A 14,519-nucleotide genomic window follows, 5' to 3' on the forward strand; every position below is an offset into this window, starting at 1 on the left:
ATCTAGATAGTGTCCCCTGAAGGCCAGACCTGTAACCCTAACCAGTAGAAATCATCCGCATGTCTAGGCAGCAGGATTCAGTATTACATTTTGCCATTAATGTGTCCATGCTGCATTTTCTAACTAGCCTTACAGCCTGTAATGAAGGCTAACAGGGAAGTGCCAGGCCCCTGCAGGTCAATAAGAAAGAGGCCAGAGACTTGGAATGCACTTGACTTTTTATTCACAGAAAGTAACATAGTGAATTGTCCCGGGCTTAACTCCTTCAGCTTGAGATGTTAAAGGAAACTTGAGCTCTGGCCCTGCCATTCCCCTCTAGCCTCTCACTCTGGAGCCGTCCCCAACAGACAAGAGACTGTGACGTGGGGATGAGCTCCTACTCTGGGTCTTTCTGGCTCATTGCTAGGCAACATGTAGGAGTCTACTAAAGGGGTGTGTGAGAGGAGGAGAGCCAGCAGGACTGAGACTACCCTGCTATGGTATGGCAGGTGTACTCTCTGATTCCTCCCTGTTTGTGTCTGCATTCACACCAAGATGCTCAACCTCCAGCCCTGTCCTGGAAAGGCCTTCTAACCCCCCTTGATCACTCCACCCTCATGCTTCCACCACCACCCAACTCAACCCTCCCCATTGTCCCACCACCAGGACCAGGGGTCTAAGTCTTCATCTTCCCTGGGGAGCTCCTGGGTGGAAGGATCCTCACACTCATCCAGACAGTACCTGACACAGCCTGATTAAAGGATGCATACTAACTGAAGAGAACTCATGTTATATAGAGTAGTTAACCAACTCACCTCTTGGATTTATTTATTTATTTATTATAATGTTTATGATTTTATTATCTGACTAGGTTCACACTCCTGTCTCAGTGACATCTGTGTTGGCTTGCCCATGTCCACAGTATGGAATATGTCAGGGTCTCCAAGGATGTGCTCTATGTGGAGATGGCTTCTGGCACCAGGCCTGTTGGCAGACTAACTCTGTGTTACAAAGATGTCTGCATACATGACCTGAAGGCAGGGAACATCAACCCTTGTGTTGTGACGTGGGGTTTGTGATTTCAGCTCTCTTGACATAATATGCTGGAGACAGTTCTGTAGTAACACTTCTTTATTAAAGCAAACAAGACTGAGAACTGAGGAGGGGAGAGCTACATTTATAGGGACAGGGAACTAGCTAGAAGGGATACATTTTGGAGGGAACAATATCAGGCAATCACAGTCCTGCCTTTTGGAGGAAACCAATAAGACAGAGGATCCAAATACAGCAGCTTAAATGAACCAATAGTAGCTGTACCCTCTGGAACCAAAAGGCAGTTACTTTACCCTAATGCACACACAGACAATAATAATACAGATATAAAATCCTTTGACTCAATACACAACACCCCTCCCCCCCTAGTGAGCACCGCAGACGTAATCTCTCAGGTACTGTGGGGGCCTACAAACTCTACTTGATCTCCTGACAACAGGTGTTGCCGGTTCTGGATTGGATGTTACCTGTGGTAGGGGGGGTGCTATAGGGGTTTCGTCAGGAACAGATGGAGTCCCAGACATCGCAGGGTCCCCTACCTGTACCTCGTCATCCTGAGGACTAGCAGACCCTGGTTCATTTGCTGAAGCCCCTGGTGACTGCACCTCTGGGCCATTTTCACTCTGGTCTTGCAGCTCTGCGTCGTTAGCCAGGGATGAATTATCTGACCCCTCCCTGCTGAGCGCCCGGCGCCTCAGCTGATCTATATGTCTCTTCCAAACTTGCCCATTTTCCAAGGTCACATAATAGGACACAGGTCCACTAGTCCGGGTGACCACACCAGCCACCCACCGCGAACCTCGTGAATAGTTCCTCACCCAGACCAGATCTTCAGGGGCGAGATACCTTGTTGTGTCAGTCTCAGCCTGGGGGGGTTGCTCTTGAATTACGGTTTGGCATTTTATCTGGGTGGACATAATCCAGCACCGTTACCAGTCTTCTACCCAAGAGCAGCTCAGCTGGCGACTTGCCCGTCGCAGTACACGGCGTCGCATGCTGCAAAAATAACATTCGCGCGATGCGAGCTGACCAGTTACCCTCCATTAAGCGCGCAATGAATTCTTTGGCTGTTCTTACCATGCGCTCAGCCTGCCCATTGGAGGATGGGTGAAAGGGCGCGGATGTGACCCCTCTTATGAAGTTATCAGCCAAGAATGCCCTGAATTCTTGGGATACAAAAGCTGCCCCATTATCTGATACAATGGTCTCAGGTAACCCGTGGGTTGCAAACAGCTGCCTCAACACCTCGATTACGGCAGCTGATGCCATGCTAGGGACCATCTCCACTTCTAACCATTTGGAATATGCATCGACAATAACCAAAAAGACCTTCCCCTGGAATGGCCCAGCAAAATCTAAGTGCAGCCGGCTCCAGGGAGATCTGGACTGCTCCCACCAGTGAACTGGTGCTCTGGCCACTTCTGGCCGCACCTCTTGGCATGCCTTGCATGTTCGTACCCATTGTTCTATGTTCTGGTCCATTCCAGGCCACCACACATAACATCGGGCTAGCGACTTCATCCTGACCATTCCCGGGTGTCCCATGTGAAGCGTCTCAAGAACCCTGTTTCTCAGTGGTGCTGGGATGATCACCCTATCTCCCCACAGGAGACAACCCTTATGCATGGACAACTCGTGCTGCCTTGTCGCATAAGGCCTGAATTTGTCTTCATGCGGACCACTTGGCCACCCCCTCCCCACCCAAGTGAGCACACGGGAGAGAACAGCATCTTTCCTCGTTTTCTCAGCTATATCAGTAGCCGTTACAGGAGCCCCCGGAAGTGTTTCCAGCATCATTATGTGCTCCGCTGGAGCAGGATCCTCATTGCTCCCGCCAGGAAGGGGCAATCGACTCAGTGCATCAGCGTGGCACAACCATTTCCCCGGCACATGGGTCAAGGTGTACTGGAACCCGTTCAGGAATATAGACCAACGCAACATTCTGGGGGAGAGAATTTGTGGCGTTTGTTTGTTTGGGTTGAACAACCCTAACAGTGGTTTGTGGTCCGTTTCAATGGAGAAATGGCGACCATACACATAATCATGGAACTTTTTGATTCCTGCCACAATTGCAAGCGCCTCTTTGTCAATTTGAGCATAGTTGCGCTCCGTGGGCGACAACGTACGGGAATAGAAAGAGATGGGCTTTTCCGACCCATCCAGTTCCCTATGACTCAGCACCGCCCCCAGGCCGTATTGAGAGGCATCACATGCCAGGACCAGCGGCTTCGACTCATCATAATGAGCAAGGACGCTCCTGCTACTCAGCATTCCTCGCAAGGAGTCAAAAGCCTTCTGCTGCCCCTGCCCCCATCGCCACACATTCTTTTTCTGCAACAGTCTATGTAATGGTTCAGCTACCGAAGCTTTCTGGGGTAAAAACGAATGATAAAAGTTAATAAGTCCCAGGAATGACTGCAACTCCGTCTTGTTCTGTGGTTGTGGTGCCTCGATGATGGCCTTAATCTTAGCATCTGTGGGGTGGATGCCTGATGCATCAATTTTAAACCCCAAGAAATCCACAGTTGGCACCCCAAAACTGCATTTTTCCCTTTTCAGTTGCAACCCCACCTCCTTGAACTTGAGCAACACTGCACGGACACGCGCAACCAGTTCCTGTGGGTCTTTTCCAGCAATCAAAACGTCATCAAAAAATGGCAAGACCCCCGGCAGACCTCTTAACAGGCGTTCCATGAGCCCTTGAAAAATCCCTGGGGCCACACAAACTCCAAATTGTAATCTGTTAACTCTGAACGCCCCTTTATGTGTGACAATAGTCTGTGCTTCCGCTGATTGTGGGGTTACTGGCAGCTGTTGGTAAGCTTGTGCCAGGTCAATTTTGGCGAACACCTTGCCCCCAGCCAGTTTAGCCAACAGATGTGATACGACTGGAATGGGGTATGAGTTTCCCCTGAGTGCCTTATTGATAGTACATTTGTAATCTGCACAGATCCTGACTTCCCCATTTGCTTTAAGGGGCATGACGATTGGAGTCTCCCACTTAGCAGAGTCCACGGGTGAGAGAACTCCCTGCTTGACCAATTTATCCAGCTCTGCTTCGATCTTGGGTTGCAGTGCAAATGGCACTCGCCTTGGTTTGAGTCGGATTGGGGCCACCCCAGGGTCCAATTCGAAGTCAACTGGGGGCCCTTTATAACAACCCAGTTTCCCATTAAAGAGACCAGCAAATTCTTTGCATAATGCCTCGCTCATCTCAGGGCAGGTTTGGATTGAATTAAGCCCTGATATACTCAGTCCCAGGGCGGGGAACCAGTCAGTGCCCAGGAGACTGGGGCGACTGCCCTTCGCAATCACCAGTTTGAGTACCGCCTGTTTGTCCCGGAACTGTACTCTCACGGCACACATTCCCATGACATGGATGCGGCCCGCTGAGTATGACTGCAAAGTTGCCGGGAAGGGCTCCAGAGGGGGCAACTTACCCCTGGGGAAGAATGTCCTCGCGGTCTGGTCCGACACGATAGTGAATCCAGATCCGGAGTCCACCTCCATGTCGCACAGCTGACCCTCAATCTTCACCTTGACGTGTGCCTTGCCTTGCGCTGGAAACTGCACGACCCTCCTGTTGATCTCCGTTACGTAGTGGCAGTCCTTTAGAACATGGTTTGCCGTGGGTGGTCTGCAATGCTCCAGTCTAGGTGCTCCTGTTGCTCCCAACGCCGCCGATCTACAGACCCTGGCGATGTGACCTGTCTTCCCGCACGTCCGGCACATAGCATCCCGGAAATGACAACTCTTCCGCTCATGGTTTCCGCCACAACCAGGGCACCAGCCTCGGTGCTCTTTGTGCACTGTGCAGGCCTGACGCACTGACTTGACCCCACGGACTGGGCTTTGGCTCGGAGTAGCCTCTAGCTTGACCATGGCATGCGCAACTTCTATCTGTGGCTTAGGGGCCTTGCGACTGGCATCAAGCTCCTCTCTTTCATAATTCTCCGTGGCGGTGGCCTCCTTCAAGGCTGAAGCAAGGGTAACCTCTTCTTTAGCCACGATGCGTCTTCTGGCTTTCTTGCTGCTCAGACCACCGATAAACCGATCCAGGAGAGTCTCTTCCAGATCTTTGAAGTCGCAGTGCTGAGCGAGCTTCCGCAGTTCAGCTAGGAATGCAGATACAGACTCCCCAGCACGCTGCTGCCTCTTATGAAACTCCAACCACCGGGCCATTTTGGTCTCAGTAGGCGCCAAATGGCTTGTCAGGCAGGCAAGAATATCTTCGAGAGGTGTCTCACTTAGCTTCGCTGGAGCAAGCAATGCCTTGGCCAGCTTGAAGGTCTCAGGCCCACAGTAGCTCAGGAATGTGGCCCTTCTTTTGCTGGCATCGGTGATCCCTTGAGCCACTGCGAAGAACTCGAAGCGTTCGACGTAGTCTTCCCACGTGTGGGGCTCTGATGGCTGGAAGGGCTCCAATACCCTTGGACTCTCCATTGTCCTGTGGGCAGGGTCGTCTTCTCAGCTGGCCAGTGAGTCTTGTTCTTAGCTGCAATCCGGACTCTGAGGCAGGGCTGCGTTTAACCGCTCCTCAGCATTCCGGATCCCATCCTCGTCGCCAGTTGTTGTGACGTGGGGTTTGTGATTTCAGCTCTCTTGACATAATATGCTGGAGACAGTTCTGTAGTAACACTTCTTTATTAAAGCAAACAAGACTGAGAACTGAGGAGGGGAGAGCTACATTTATAGGGACAGGGAACTAGCTAGAAGGGATACATTTTGGAGGGAACAATATCAGGCAATCACAGTCCTGCCTTTTGGAGGAAACCAATAAGACAGAGGATCCAAATACAGCAGCTTAAATGAACCAATAGTAGCTGTACCCCCTGGAACCAAAAGGCAGTTACTTTACCCTAATGCACATACAGACAATAATAATACAGATATAAAATCCTTTGACTCAATACACAACACCTTGTATACAACCACAGTGCCTAGAGACAGACAGGCAAGTTGTGTATCCATAGCAGTGACCAAAAGAGGAATGCCTACAGGGAGGAACACAATGAGAAGAGCTATGGTGCATCCTTTGCAGCACAACTGGATGCCTTCATCTGCCACAGCTAAGGTACTTATATATGAAGAAGAAGAGGAGAAGAGTTTGGATTTGATATCCCGCCTTTCACTCCCTTTAAGGAGTCTCAAAGCGGCTAACATTCTCCTTTCCCTTCCTCCCCCACAACAAACACTCTGTGAGGTGAGTGGGGCTGAGAGACTTCAAAGAAGTGTGACTGGCCCAAGGTCACCCAGCAGCTGCATGTGGAGGAGCAGAGACGCGAACCCGGTTCCACAGATTACGAGACTACCGCTCTTAACCACTACACCACACTGGCTCTGTATACAGCAGATACATTATGTGAAGAAAAACAGCAGATTTCCTTTATTTTCTTTTTTTGTTCCTTTTAGAAAAAAATAGACATCTCCATATTCTTAATTAACAAAACTAACAACCTATTAAAAGGGTTACATTAAAAGAGAGCACTGTATAAATATATATGTGGCCCCTTCACATCTCTTTGGCCTAAGGAAAATGCAAAGATTAAAGCATCATTTCAGTTTAACATACAGTGGTACCTTGGGTTACATATGCTTCAGGTTACATATTCTTCAGGTTACAGACTCCGCTAACCCAGAAATAGTACCTCGGGTTAAGAACTTTGCTTCAGGATGAGAACAGAAATCGCGCAGCAGCAGCAGGAGGCCCCATTAGCTAAAGTGGTGCTTCAGGTTAAGTACAGTTTCAGATTAAGAACGGACCTCCGGAATGAATTAAGTATGTAAACTGAGGTACCACTGTATTCTCAAGTATTAAGAGAAACCCTAAGGTTCAGTCAACAATATGATTACAGTTTCTTCCGTATCAGTCTTTTAAGTGCCCCCAGCACATCTTGGTTTCTCAGTGTATAGATTAAAGGGTTTAACATGGGTATTATTGCTGCATTGAAGACAAAAATAAATTTATCACTATCCTGATTGTCCTTAGATTGAGGCTTGATGTATTGGACTATAGCATTTCCAAAGAAAACCACCACCACAGCCAGGTGAGATCCACAAGTAGAGAAAGCTTTCTTTCTGCCACCAGATGAATCTATTCTCAAAATGGTCACAATTATACGTACATAGGAAAAAAGGATCAAGCAGAAGGGGAAAAGTACTGTGAAGGTGCTGGTAAAGTACATGATCAGTTGGCTCACTGCCATGTCTGAACACATCAACTTCATGAGGGCTGTGAGCTCACAGGCAAAATGATCCACCTCATTGTGTCCACAGAAGTGGGCTGGTTTTGCAAGACAGGGTACTATAGCTAGCAAAAAGGCCATTGTCCATGATGCAATAGCCAAAACAACACAAACTCTCCAGTTCATGATAATCATATAACGCAGTGGACTGGAGATGGCAACATACCGGTCATAAGCCATGACTGCTAACAGGAAACATTCCGTTCCTCCTAGGTATATGCCAGCATACATTTGAATGTAACATGATGCAAAAGGCATGACAGGTCTGTCCACCAAACAGTTGGCAATAGATTGTGGAACTGAAAAAGTACAAAGACCAATATCAATGATGGACAGATTGCAAAGAAAAAAATACATTGGATTGTGAAGCCGAGGATCAGCTGTGACCACGAAGACAATGAGTCCATTTCCAACAACATTTCCTAAGTAGATGATGCTCATTAAAGCCGCTAATCCTGTTCTTATTTTGGGATGTCCGGAAAATCCAATGAGGACAAATTCAGTGATGTCAGTCTCATTCATGTCTCCTAGATTCTGCATAAGCAATTTGCTTTTGGTGATCAAGGGAAGAAACAGAAAATGCACAATATTTGAGAAAGTATTGGCTACATATAATACAGGCATTTATAAAAAGAATAGTAGAAATGTGATATTGAAATTGATAATTTTATAACTAGATTAAAATGCTTGTAATCTGAATCATAGACACACACAAACAGGTTATATAGGTCAAATTAAATCAATTTTTAGTTTTACAGCCAATGATCGTACAGAATAAAAGGAAAACAAGTGGGGAAAATATGTACATTATTCAATGAGAAATAGGTCAAGAGTTATTTCTATGCATTGCATATATTACAGGCAAAAAACCTATATTTTAATTTTTTATGTTAAAAAGAAATGTTATACAAAATTCAACAAAATACAGTATTATCAAACAGGATTTGGCAACAATAAACATCGTCCATATACAATTATAGATCACTGTCAAATGAAATCAGAAATAAAATAAAACCAAATAAAATAAACCACGGGTATCTGAATATGTGGAACATAGTAACTGGAACTATTTATAGGACAGACATAATGGTTAAACCAGAGAGGGTTACAAAACATGGATGCTATTATACCAGAGAAAAGTAATTAAAGTTTTCAAATACTCTGAGTCGCAACCATAATCATTCACAGGCCAAGGGAGTTTCTCAGCCATGTTCTTCCTTGCTTACAAATGAAATATAGTCAGACCAAATAGGTATGGAATCATCCTTTCTTTCTTTGGCCCCTAAGGACTCTAAGCTCATTAATTAGTGCCCCCCCGGCAATAACCCACATGTAATTTATGGTCAGTTTTGCTTTTATTTATTTTTTCAACTTTCTAAAAGAGACTCATATTTGGGGAAAGATCTCAAACTTATTTATAAATAAATAAATAAATAAATAAATAAATAAATGGCAGTGTGTCGATTAAGTTGTTTAACATACAAATCACTGGTCAGTAAAATGCAATTTTGAGGCCTATCTTGTGTGATATTAGACTGGGTTTCTAGATATTTGAATGTGCAAGTTTCATAGAGATGCAAACTACAACTAAGTGGGGTTCAAGTGGGAGAGAGCTTCCCACCTGCCATGTGCTGAAAAGTGTTGCAGAATGGCCACAATATTACCTGTTAAGGGGAAAGAGCAGTATATGTATTTCATAACCAAGTGACCCAGAGCACCAGCTGAGCATTTAATGCAAGCTTTGACATCACAAGCTGCATGATACATTCTATTGTTTCCAAGTCACCCTGCTGGCTTAGGCAAGGCTGGAAAAAGGGAACATAGGAAATCCATGAAACAACCAGCAAACCATGGAACAAACACCAATGCAATGCAAATTTACCAGAGCATGATAATCAAATTACGTAGGTGCTGGAGATTTATTTTACTTAAAGCCCATTTTAAATTTGTTACATTTTCATGTTTCTAAGACATCTTTAACAGTAGATGAGCAATCTTTTGTTTTGAATTGACTGGTATTCTATTTTAGTATCCCTATTTATTGTTTTGTTGATTATTATCCTTTTCAGGTGCAGGTTGTTGATTCCTTATCCTCTTCTGCAAAATTACAAGCTAAACAACACTGCAGATTGCACAAGCACACACATACAGAAAAATGACACAATGTTATGTTATTTCAAAATCATTTCACTGGGTAAGACTTTGTGTAAGTTAAAAACATAAAAGTCCAATTGATTTCAGCGAGAGAGATGTAAGTAGGCATATTATTATTATTAATTATTATTATTATTATTATTATTAACTTACCTTCATCCAAGATTAATGAGAATTGCAACATAAAAACACAAAATGTATAAAATAAATATGAAAAATAATAACAATCAAACACTTCTAATGAAGTTTTATTGAACTGAGGTTCAGTGCATAATGTAAAATGCTGCACCCAGTTATAAGTAAGTGGAATACAAGTAATAAGCTCAATTAAAAGAGAAAGTTACCTTAAAAAAACCTCTTCCAAATATTGAGAATAATCTACTCAGTTGTGACAGTATGCTAAAAAAAAATCGGTGCAATGTGGTAGTTCCCCTTTTTTCAGAGTTACAGCAGGATGATGCAAAAATAATTTCAAGAGACTTGGGAAAGGTGAGAGAAAGAGCTTTTGAAGCTAAATTGGAGTTCTTTACAGATTAAAAAGAAATATTTTAAATTCTTCCTTAAGGTTATTCCAAATCTAGTGCACTCACATCAATACATTTTAAGAATCCATTTTATTGATCCTTTTTGATCCGCTATTAGCGAATTAAAAAGAAAGTTATACATTGAAGGTATCAAACTAGCTACAACATATTTACTTTACAAGTTCTTTTTCTTATGTTATCTGGGCATCCAATAACCATAGCTATGTAGGAAACATATCTTCCATTCCTGAACAGCTGGATCTATCTATATGTGAGTGAAAATGCATCTTGAAGCATTGTTACTTTCAGGTAAACAGGAATAACCTTATATTAGTTCTTGATTTCTGCTTTAACCTTCTGCATTCCCACATGACCTAATCTATACTGATTAATTCGCTTGAGAGCAATCAAGAACCACCAATAACTATTCAATGTATAAATGAAGTAATGATCACAAGACCATCTACGTTTCAAACAGAGAGAATAGCCCTCACCCATTTAATCAAAAGTAATTCCACTAAGTTCACTAGAAAGCAATAAGATTTGCTTTGATTTCACCTCATGAATCCAGTTAGATAAAGTATAGGTGGCAGCATCTACACTTATTTTTAGTATGAAAATGCTTTTGTTCCAAAAAGCCTATGCAGCCCTGTGATTTTAGTAGGTGTAAGAGTTTTAAAAATTCTTCTTTTATTTGAAATTATATTTTGTTTAACAGAACCCGTTTTTCAATATTTGGCTTTTCATTGGCATTTTATAACCAATTTTTAAAGTGTTTCTTGAAAACTACTTTTTCTTTTCCCTAGTAAAGGGTTTACAAATGTTTGTCAAATAAATAAATAAATAAATGCAAATCAATGTGATCTATTTAAATTTCCAAACATTCACTTTGCACTCAACTTGCTTTTTTGCTTTTTTAAAGGCTCCATTTGCATGCCCAGCCGCAGTCCCCCATCCCAGCACGCCTAACAGCTGAGTGGTAAATGAATGGACACAACTGTCTTGGATTTAAACAGTCACAACTTTTTTTATTTCAGATGTAGGAAGCTTTGGCATAGGCCAGGGTTCCACAAACTTTTTCAAGAGTCCCTCTGACCTTGTGGGTTGCTGGATCCACCCTGTCCTGAAAGGACCCCCTGCCACCACTCACGCCGCCACCACCTTGTCTTTGGCAGTGTCGTCGTCCTCTGCCTTGGCCAGGGGTCCGTGGGGCGCAGAGCCCAGGCCACTGGCCTGGTGGTGGAGGCAGCCTCCCTGCCACTGTTGCTTCCTTCCGCTTGGCTCTTGGCCATACACGGCCCCCTCAGCGGGAAGGGGCATTGTCCAGAGGCACCCACAGCTTTGGATTGGCTGCAGGAACTTCCTGCAGCCAACCTGAAGCCGTGCCAGCATAGTGGAAGTCTGTCCCCACACAGCGAGGCCCCTGTGCCATGCAGGTTTAGTGTGGGGACTGACCGCATGGGCAGCAGGGTCCACAGGGTCTGAGGGCCAGATTTACGATCCCGGTGGGCTGCATCCAGCCTCCGGGCCTTAGTTTGCTGACCCCTGGCATAGGCATTGGGTGTGTATCCCTCTCAGCCCCCCCTTCTGGGGCAACTGAGGCATGACAGAGTCTATTCAGGGGTGAATTCATCACAAAACACAGGTTTTACCCAATGCTCATTCCCCAAGGGGGAGAAATGGACACCATCAGGATGAAACAATTTGGGCATATTGGGCTTAATGTCTGGGTATTGAATTATGCGACACTGAAGATGCTGCATTACTTGTCGCAAGGCCCTATTGATTTTTACAAGGGCATAGTTTAGGTGGCTGATCTCATTGTGCCACGCCACTGACAATGTGGGAGGAGCTATGACTAAAAGATGCAGACTGCAGTTGTTCTAGGTCAGCGATTGCTGTCAAAATCAAGTCCGTACTTTTTCAAATGACAAGGTTGTTCTCACCCAGTTGGAGGATCGGGGCATCAGGTGGGCCGTGACTGGCGATGGCTATCTGGAGTGTAGGCATAAACACATTCCAATGCAATGTGAGAGAGAGTGAGAGCGAGCACAAAGGCTTCAGAGAGTCACTCAGGGTCCAAGTTAATGCTTTTGTGTGTGCAAGTGTGAGTCAGTAACTGTATATTACAGTTATGGACTGCTTCATTATCTCTAACCATTGGTTAAGACACATTTTACTTTAATCAATTACTAGTTCTTAGATTGCTGTCCCCCAACCCAAAGTGTAAATATGACTGTGATAAACTCATTTCAACATAGTTACTTTTGATAACTTATAATTTTATTATTGGTTCATTACATACACAGATATATACATGCACCTGGAAAGTATGCAAAAAATAATAATTGGGAGAGTGTTAATGCTCCTTGCAGTTTGTTTGTTTGTTCCTTACATTTTGGTGTATCAAGACAGAGAAAAATTATATTTCTATTGGCTTATTCTAGCTTGAAACCTTTGGGGAAGATAGCCTAAGACCCAATATACATATAGTAAAACACTTACAGTAGATACATACAGAAAAATGTTTAAATGAGTTTTCCTAATTTTACATTAGTGATGCTGATGATGCTGATATATTTTGGGGAAAATAATAAGTATTATTTTGAGGACAAAATTATCATGTGAAATAGGGCCAATGCAGATAGAAGAAGAGTGAATTTGTACATGTCTACCTCATTATCATATAAAGTGAAGGCAAGGTGAGGCTGTTTAAAACCTATTGAATGGAAGTATGGAACTCAGCCTTCTCATCTCACACACACTAACTCCCCATAATTCATCCTATTCTTCCACCAGTAAATTGCTGATGTACTGGAAGTGAGATGTGTATGAAGCAACAGAATTGGGTTAGGAAGGTTCAGCTCTATAAAACCAAGCACAACACTTGACATAAAAGAAACTTCACACCCCCCACCTTGTTTGGTAATAAGACAGACACATGAACCATAAATATGGCCAACCCCTTCTGGTCTATATTGGCCCTAAGGAAATACAAAAGATACGCATTTTAAGGACCTTTAGGCTGAAATCCCAAATAGTCTTTCTAAAGCGGAAACCACATTGGACACAATATATACATACAGTGCTTTTTTCTGGGTGGATGCGGGGATATGCATATCCCTAAACATTTTGTGAATCTAGGTTTGGCCTCACTCATATTTCAATATGAGTAGGAAAATGAGAGTACCCCCCCTTTTTTAAGAATTCATATATATATATAAATACAGATTCAATGCTGAGATCTCTGTTTCTTTCCAGTCAGCCTTTTAAGTGCACCTTTCACTTCTTGGTTTCGCAGTGTGTAGATTAGTGTGTAGGTTTAACAGAGGAACAACTGTTCCATAAATCACAGGTATAACTTTGTCTTTTTCTTCTATCACCTTAGACTGAGGTTTCAGATATGCATGTTCCATAGTAGATGCACACCACAGTCAAGTGGGAACCACAGGTGGAGAAAGCTTTCCACCTCCCACCTGACGAATGAATCCTTAGGATGGCCACAATAATACGTAAATGGGAAAAGAGGATGAAAGAGAAGGGGAAGAGGAGAGTGAAGCTGCTTGTAAAATACATAACAAGCTGGCCGACAGTGTTATCTGAGCAAATTAATTTCATGAGGGCTGTGAGCTCACATGTTATCTGATCCACTTCATTGTGTCCACAAAAATGTGCTGGGTTAGCAAGACAAGGAACTATAGACAACATGAAGGCACCTACCCAGGAGATAGCTGCCAAAGCAATGCAAACTTTCCAATTCATGATGACCATATAACGTAAGGGATTGGAGATAGCAATATATCTGTCATAAGCCATGACAGCAAGCAGGAAGCATTCTGTTGATCCAAGGTATAAGCCAGTGTACATTTGAAGGTAGCACATATTAAAGGACATGACCGGTCTGTCCACCAAGCAGTTGGCAATAGCTTGAGGGACTGAAGTTGTAGTGTAACAGACATCAAGTATGGACAAATTGCAAAGGAAAAAATACATTGGATTATGAAGCCGGGGCTCAGCTACGTATACAAAAATAATGAGTCCATTTCCAATTATTGTCACCAAGTAGGCTAAGATAAGAAAGCTCATTAAACCCATCCTTGTCTTGGGTTTCCCTGAGAATCCAATGAGGACAAATTCAGTTATCTCAGTATTATTCAGTTCTCCTAGTTGTGGCATCAGGATGTTACCTGAAGCAAAAGAAATTAAATGCCATTTGGATTTCTATAGCCATGATAATATCATTAAAACCTGGTCAGGTCTAATATGTTAGTAGTACTTGGGTTACACTGAATTCAGTGTGAAAAATTAGCCATCAGTCCCATGAATTTCAACAAAACCTAAATGTGACTAACTCTATGATTCTATGATCTTAGGTTTGATTCAGTCTAATTCTACTAACCTAATGCTATCATACTGATATTATAATAGAAACTGCAAAGTTCCCTTACACTGAATGTGTAAATTCTTAAACTGAAAATTAGTAGAAATTACAACAAATGTGAAGCTCTAGACAACCATGCAGAATGAAATTTTTTTTAAATAAATGTTCCCTTAATCCTATTAA

The 14,519-nt window shown here is 43.4% G+C and overlaps 1 protein-coding gene and 1 pseudogene across 1 annotated transcript; both read right to left on the reverse strand.

Moving 5' to 3' along the window:
• Window positions 1-6,881: 6,881 nt before the first annotated feature.
• On the reverse strand, window positions 6,882-7,799 carry LOC128400449 (olfactory receptor 13H1-like). Its single transcript, XM_053362637.1, has one exon. It carries the CDS (start codon window positions 7,797-7,799, stop codon window positions 6,882-6,884), a length of 918 nt encoding a protein of 305 aa, XP_053218612.1.
• Window positions 7,800-13,187: 5,388 nt separating this feature from the next.
• On the reverse strand, window positions 13,188-14,050 carry LOC128400450 (olfactory receptor 13H1-like; annotated as a pseudogene).
• Window positions 14,051-14,519: the final 469 nt, after the last annotated feature.

The sequence above is a fragment of the Podarcis raffonei genome, chromosome 13 (genome assembly GCF_027172205.1).
Source record: "Podarcis raffonei isolate rPodRaf1 chromosome 13, rPodRaf1.pri, whole genome shotgun sequence".
Classification (NCBI taxonomy): Eukaryota; Metazoa; Chordata; class Lepidosauria; order Squamata; family Lacertidae; genus Podarcis; species Podarcis raffonei.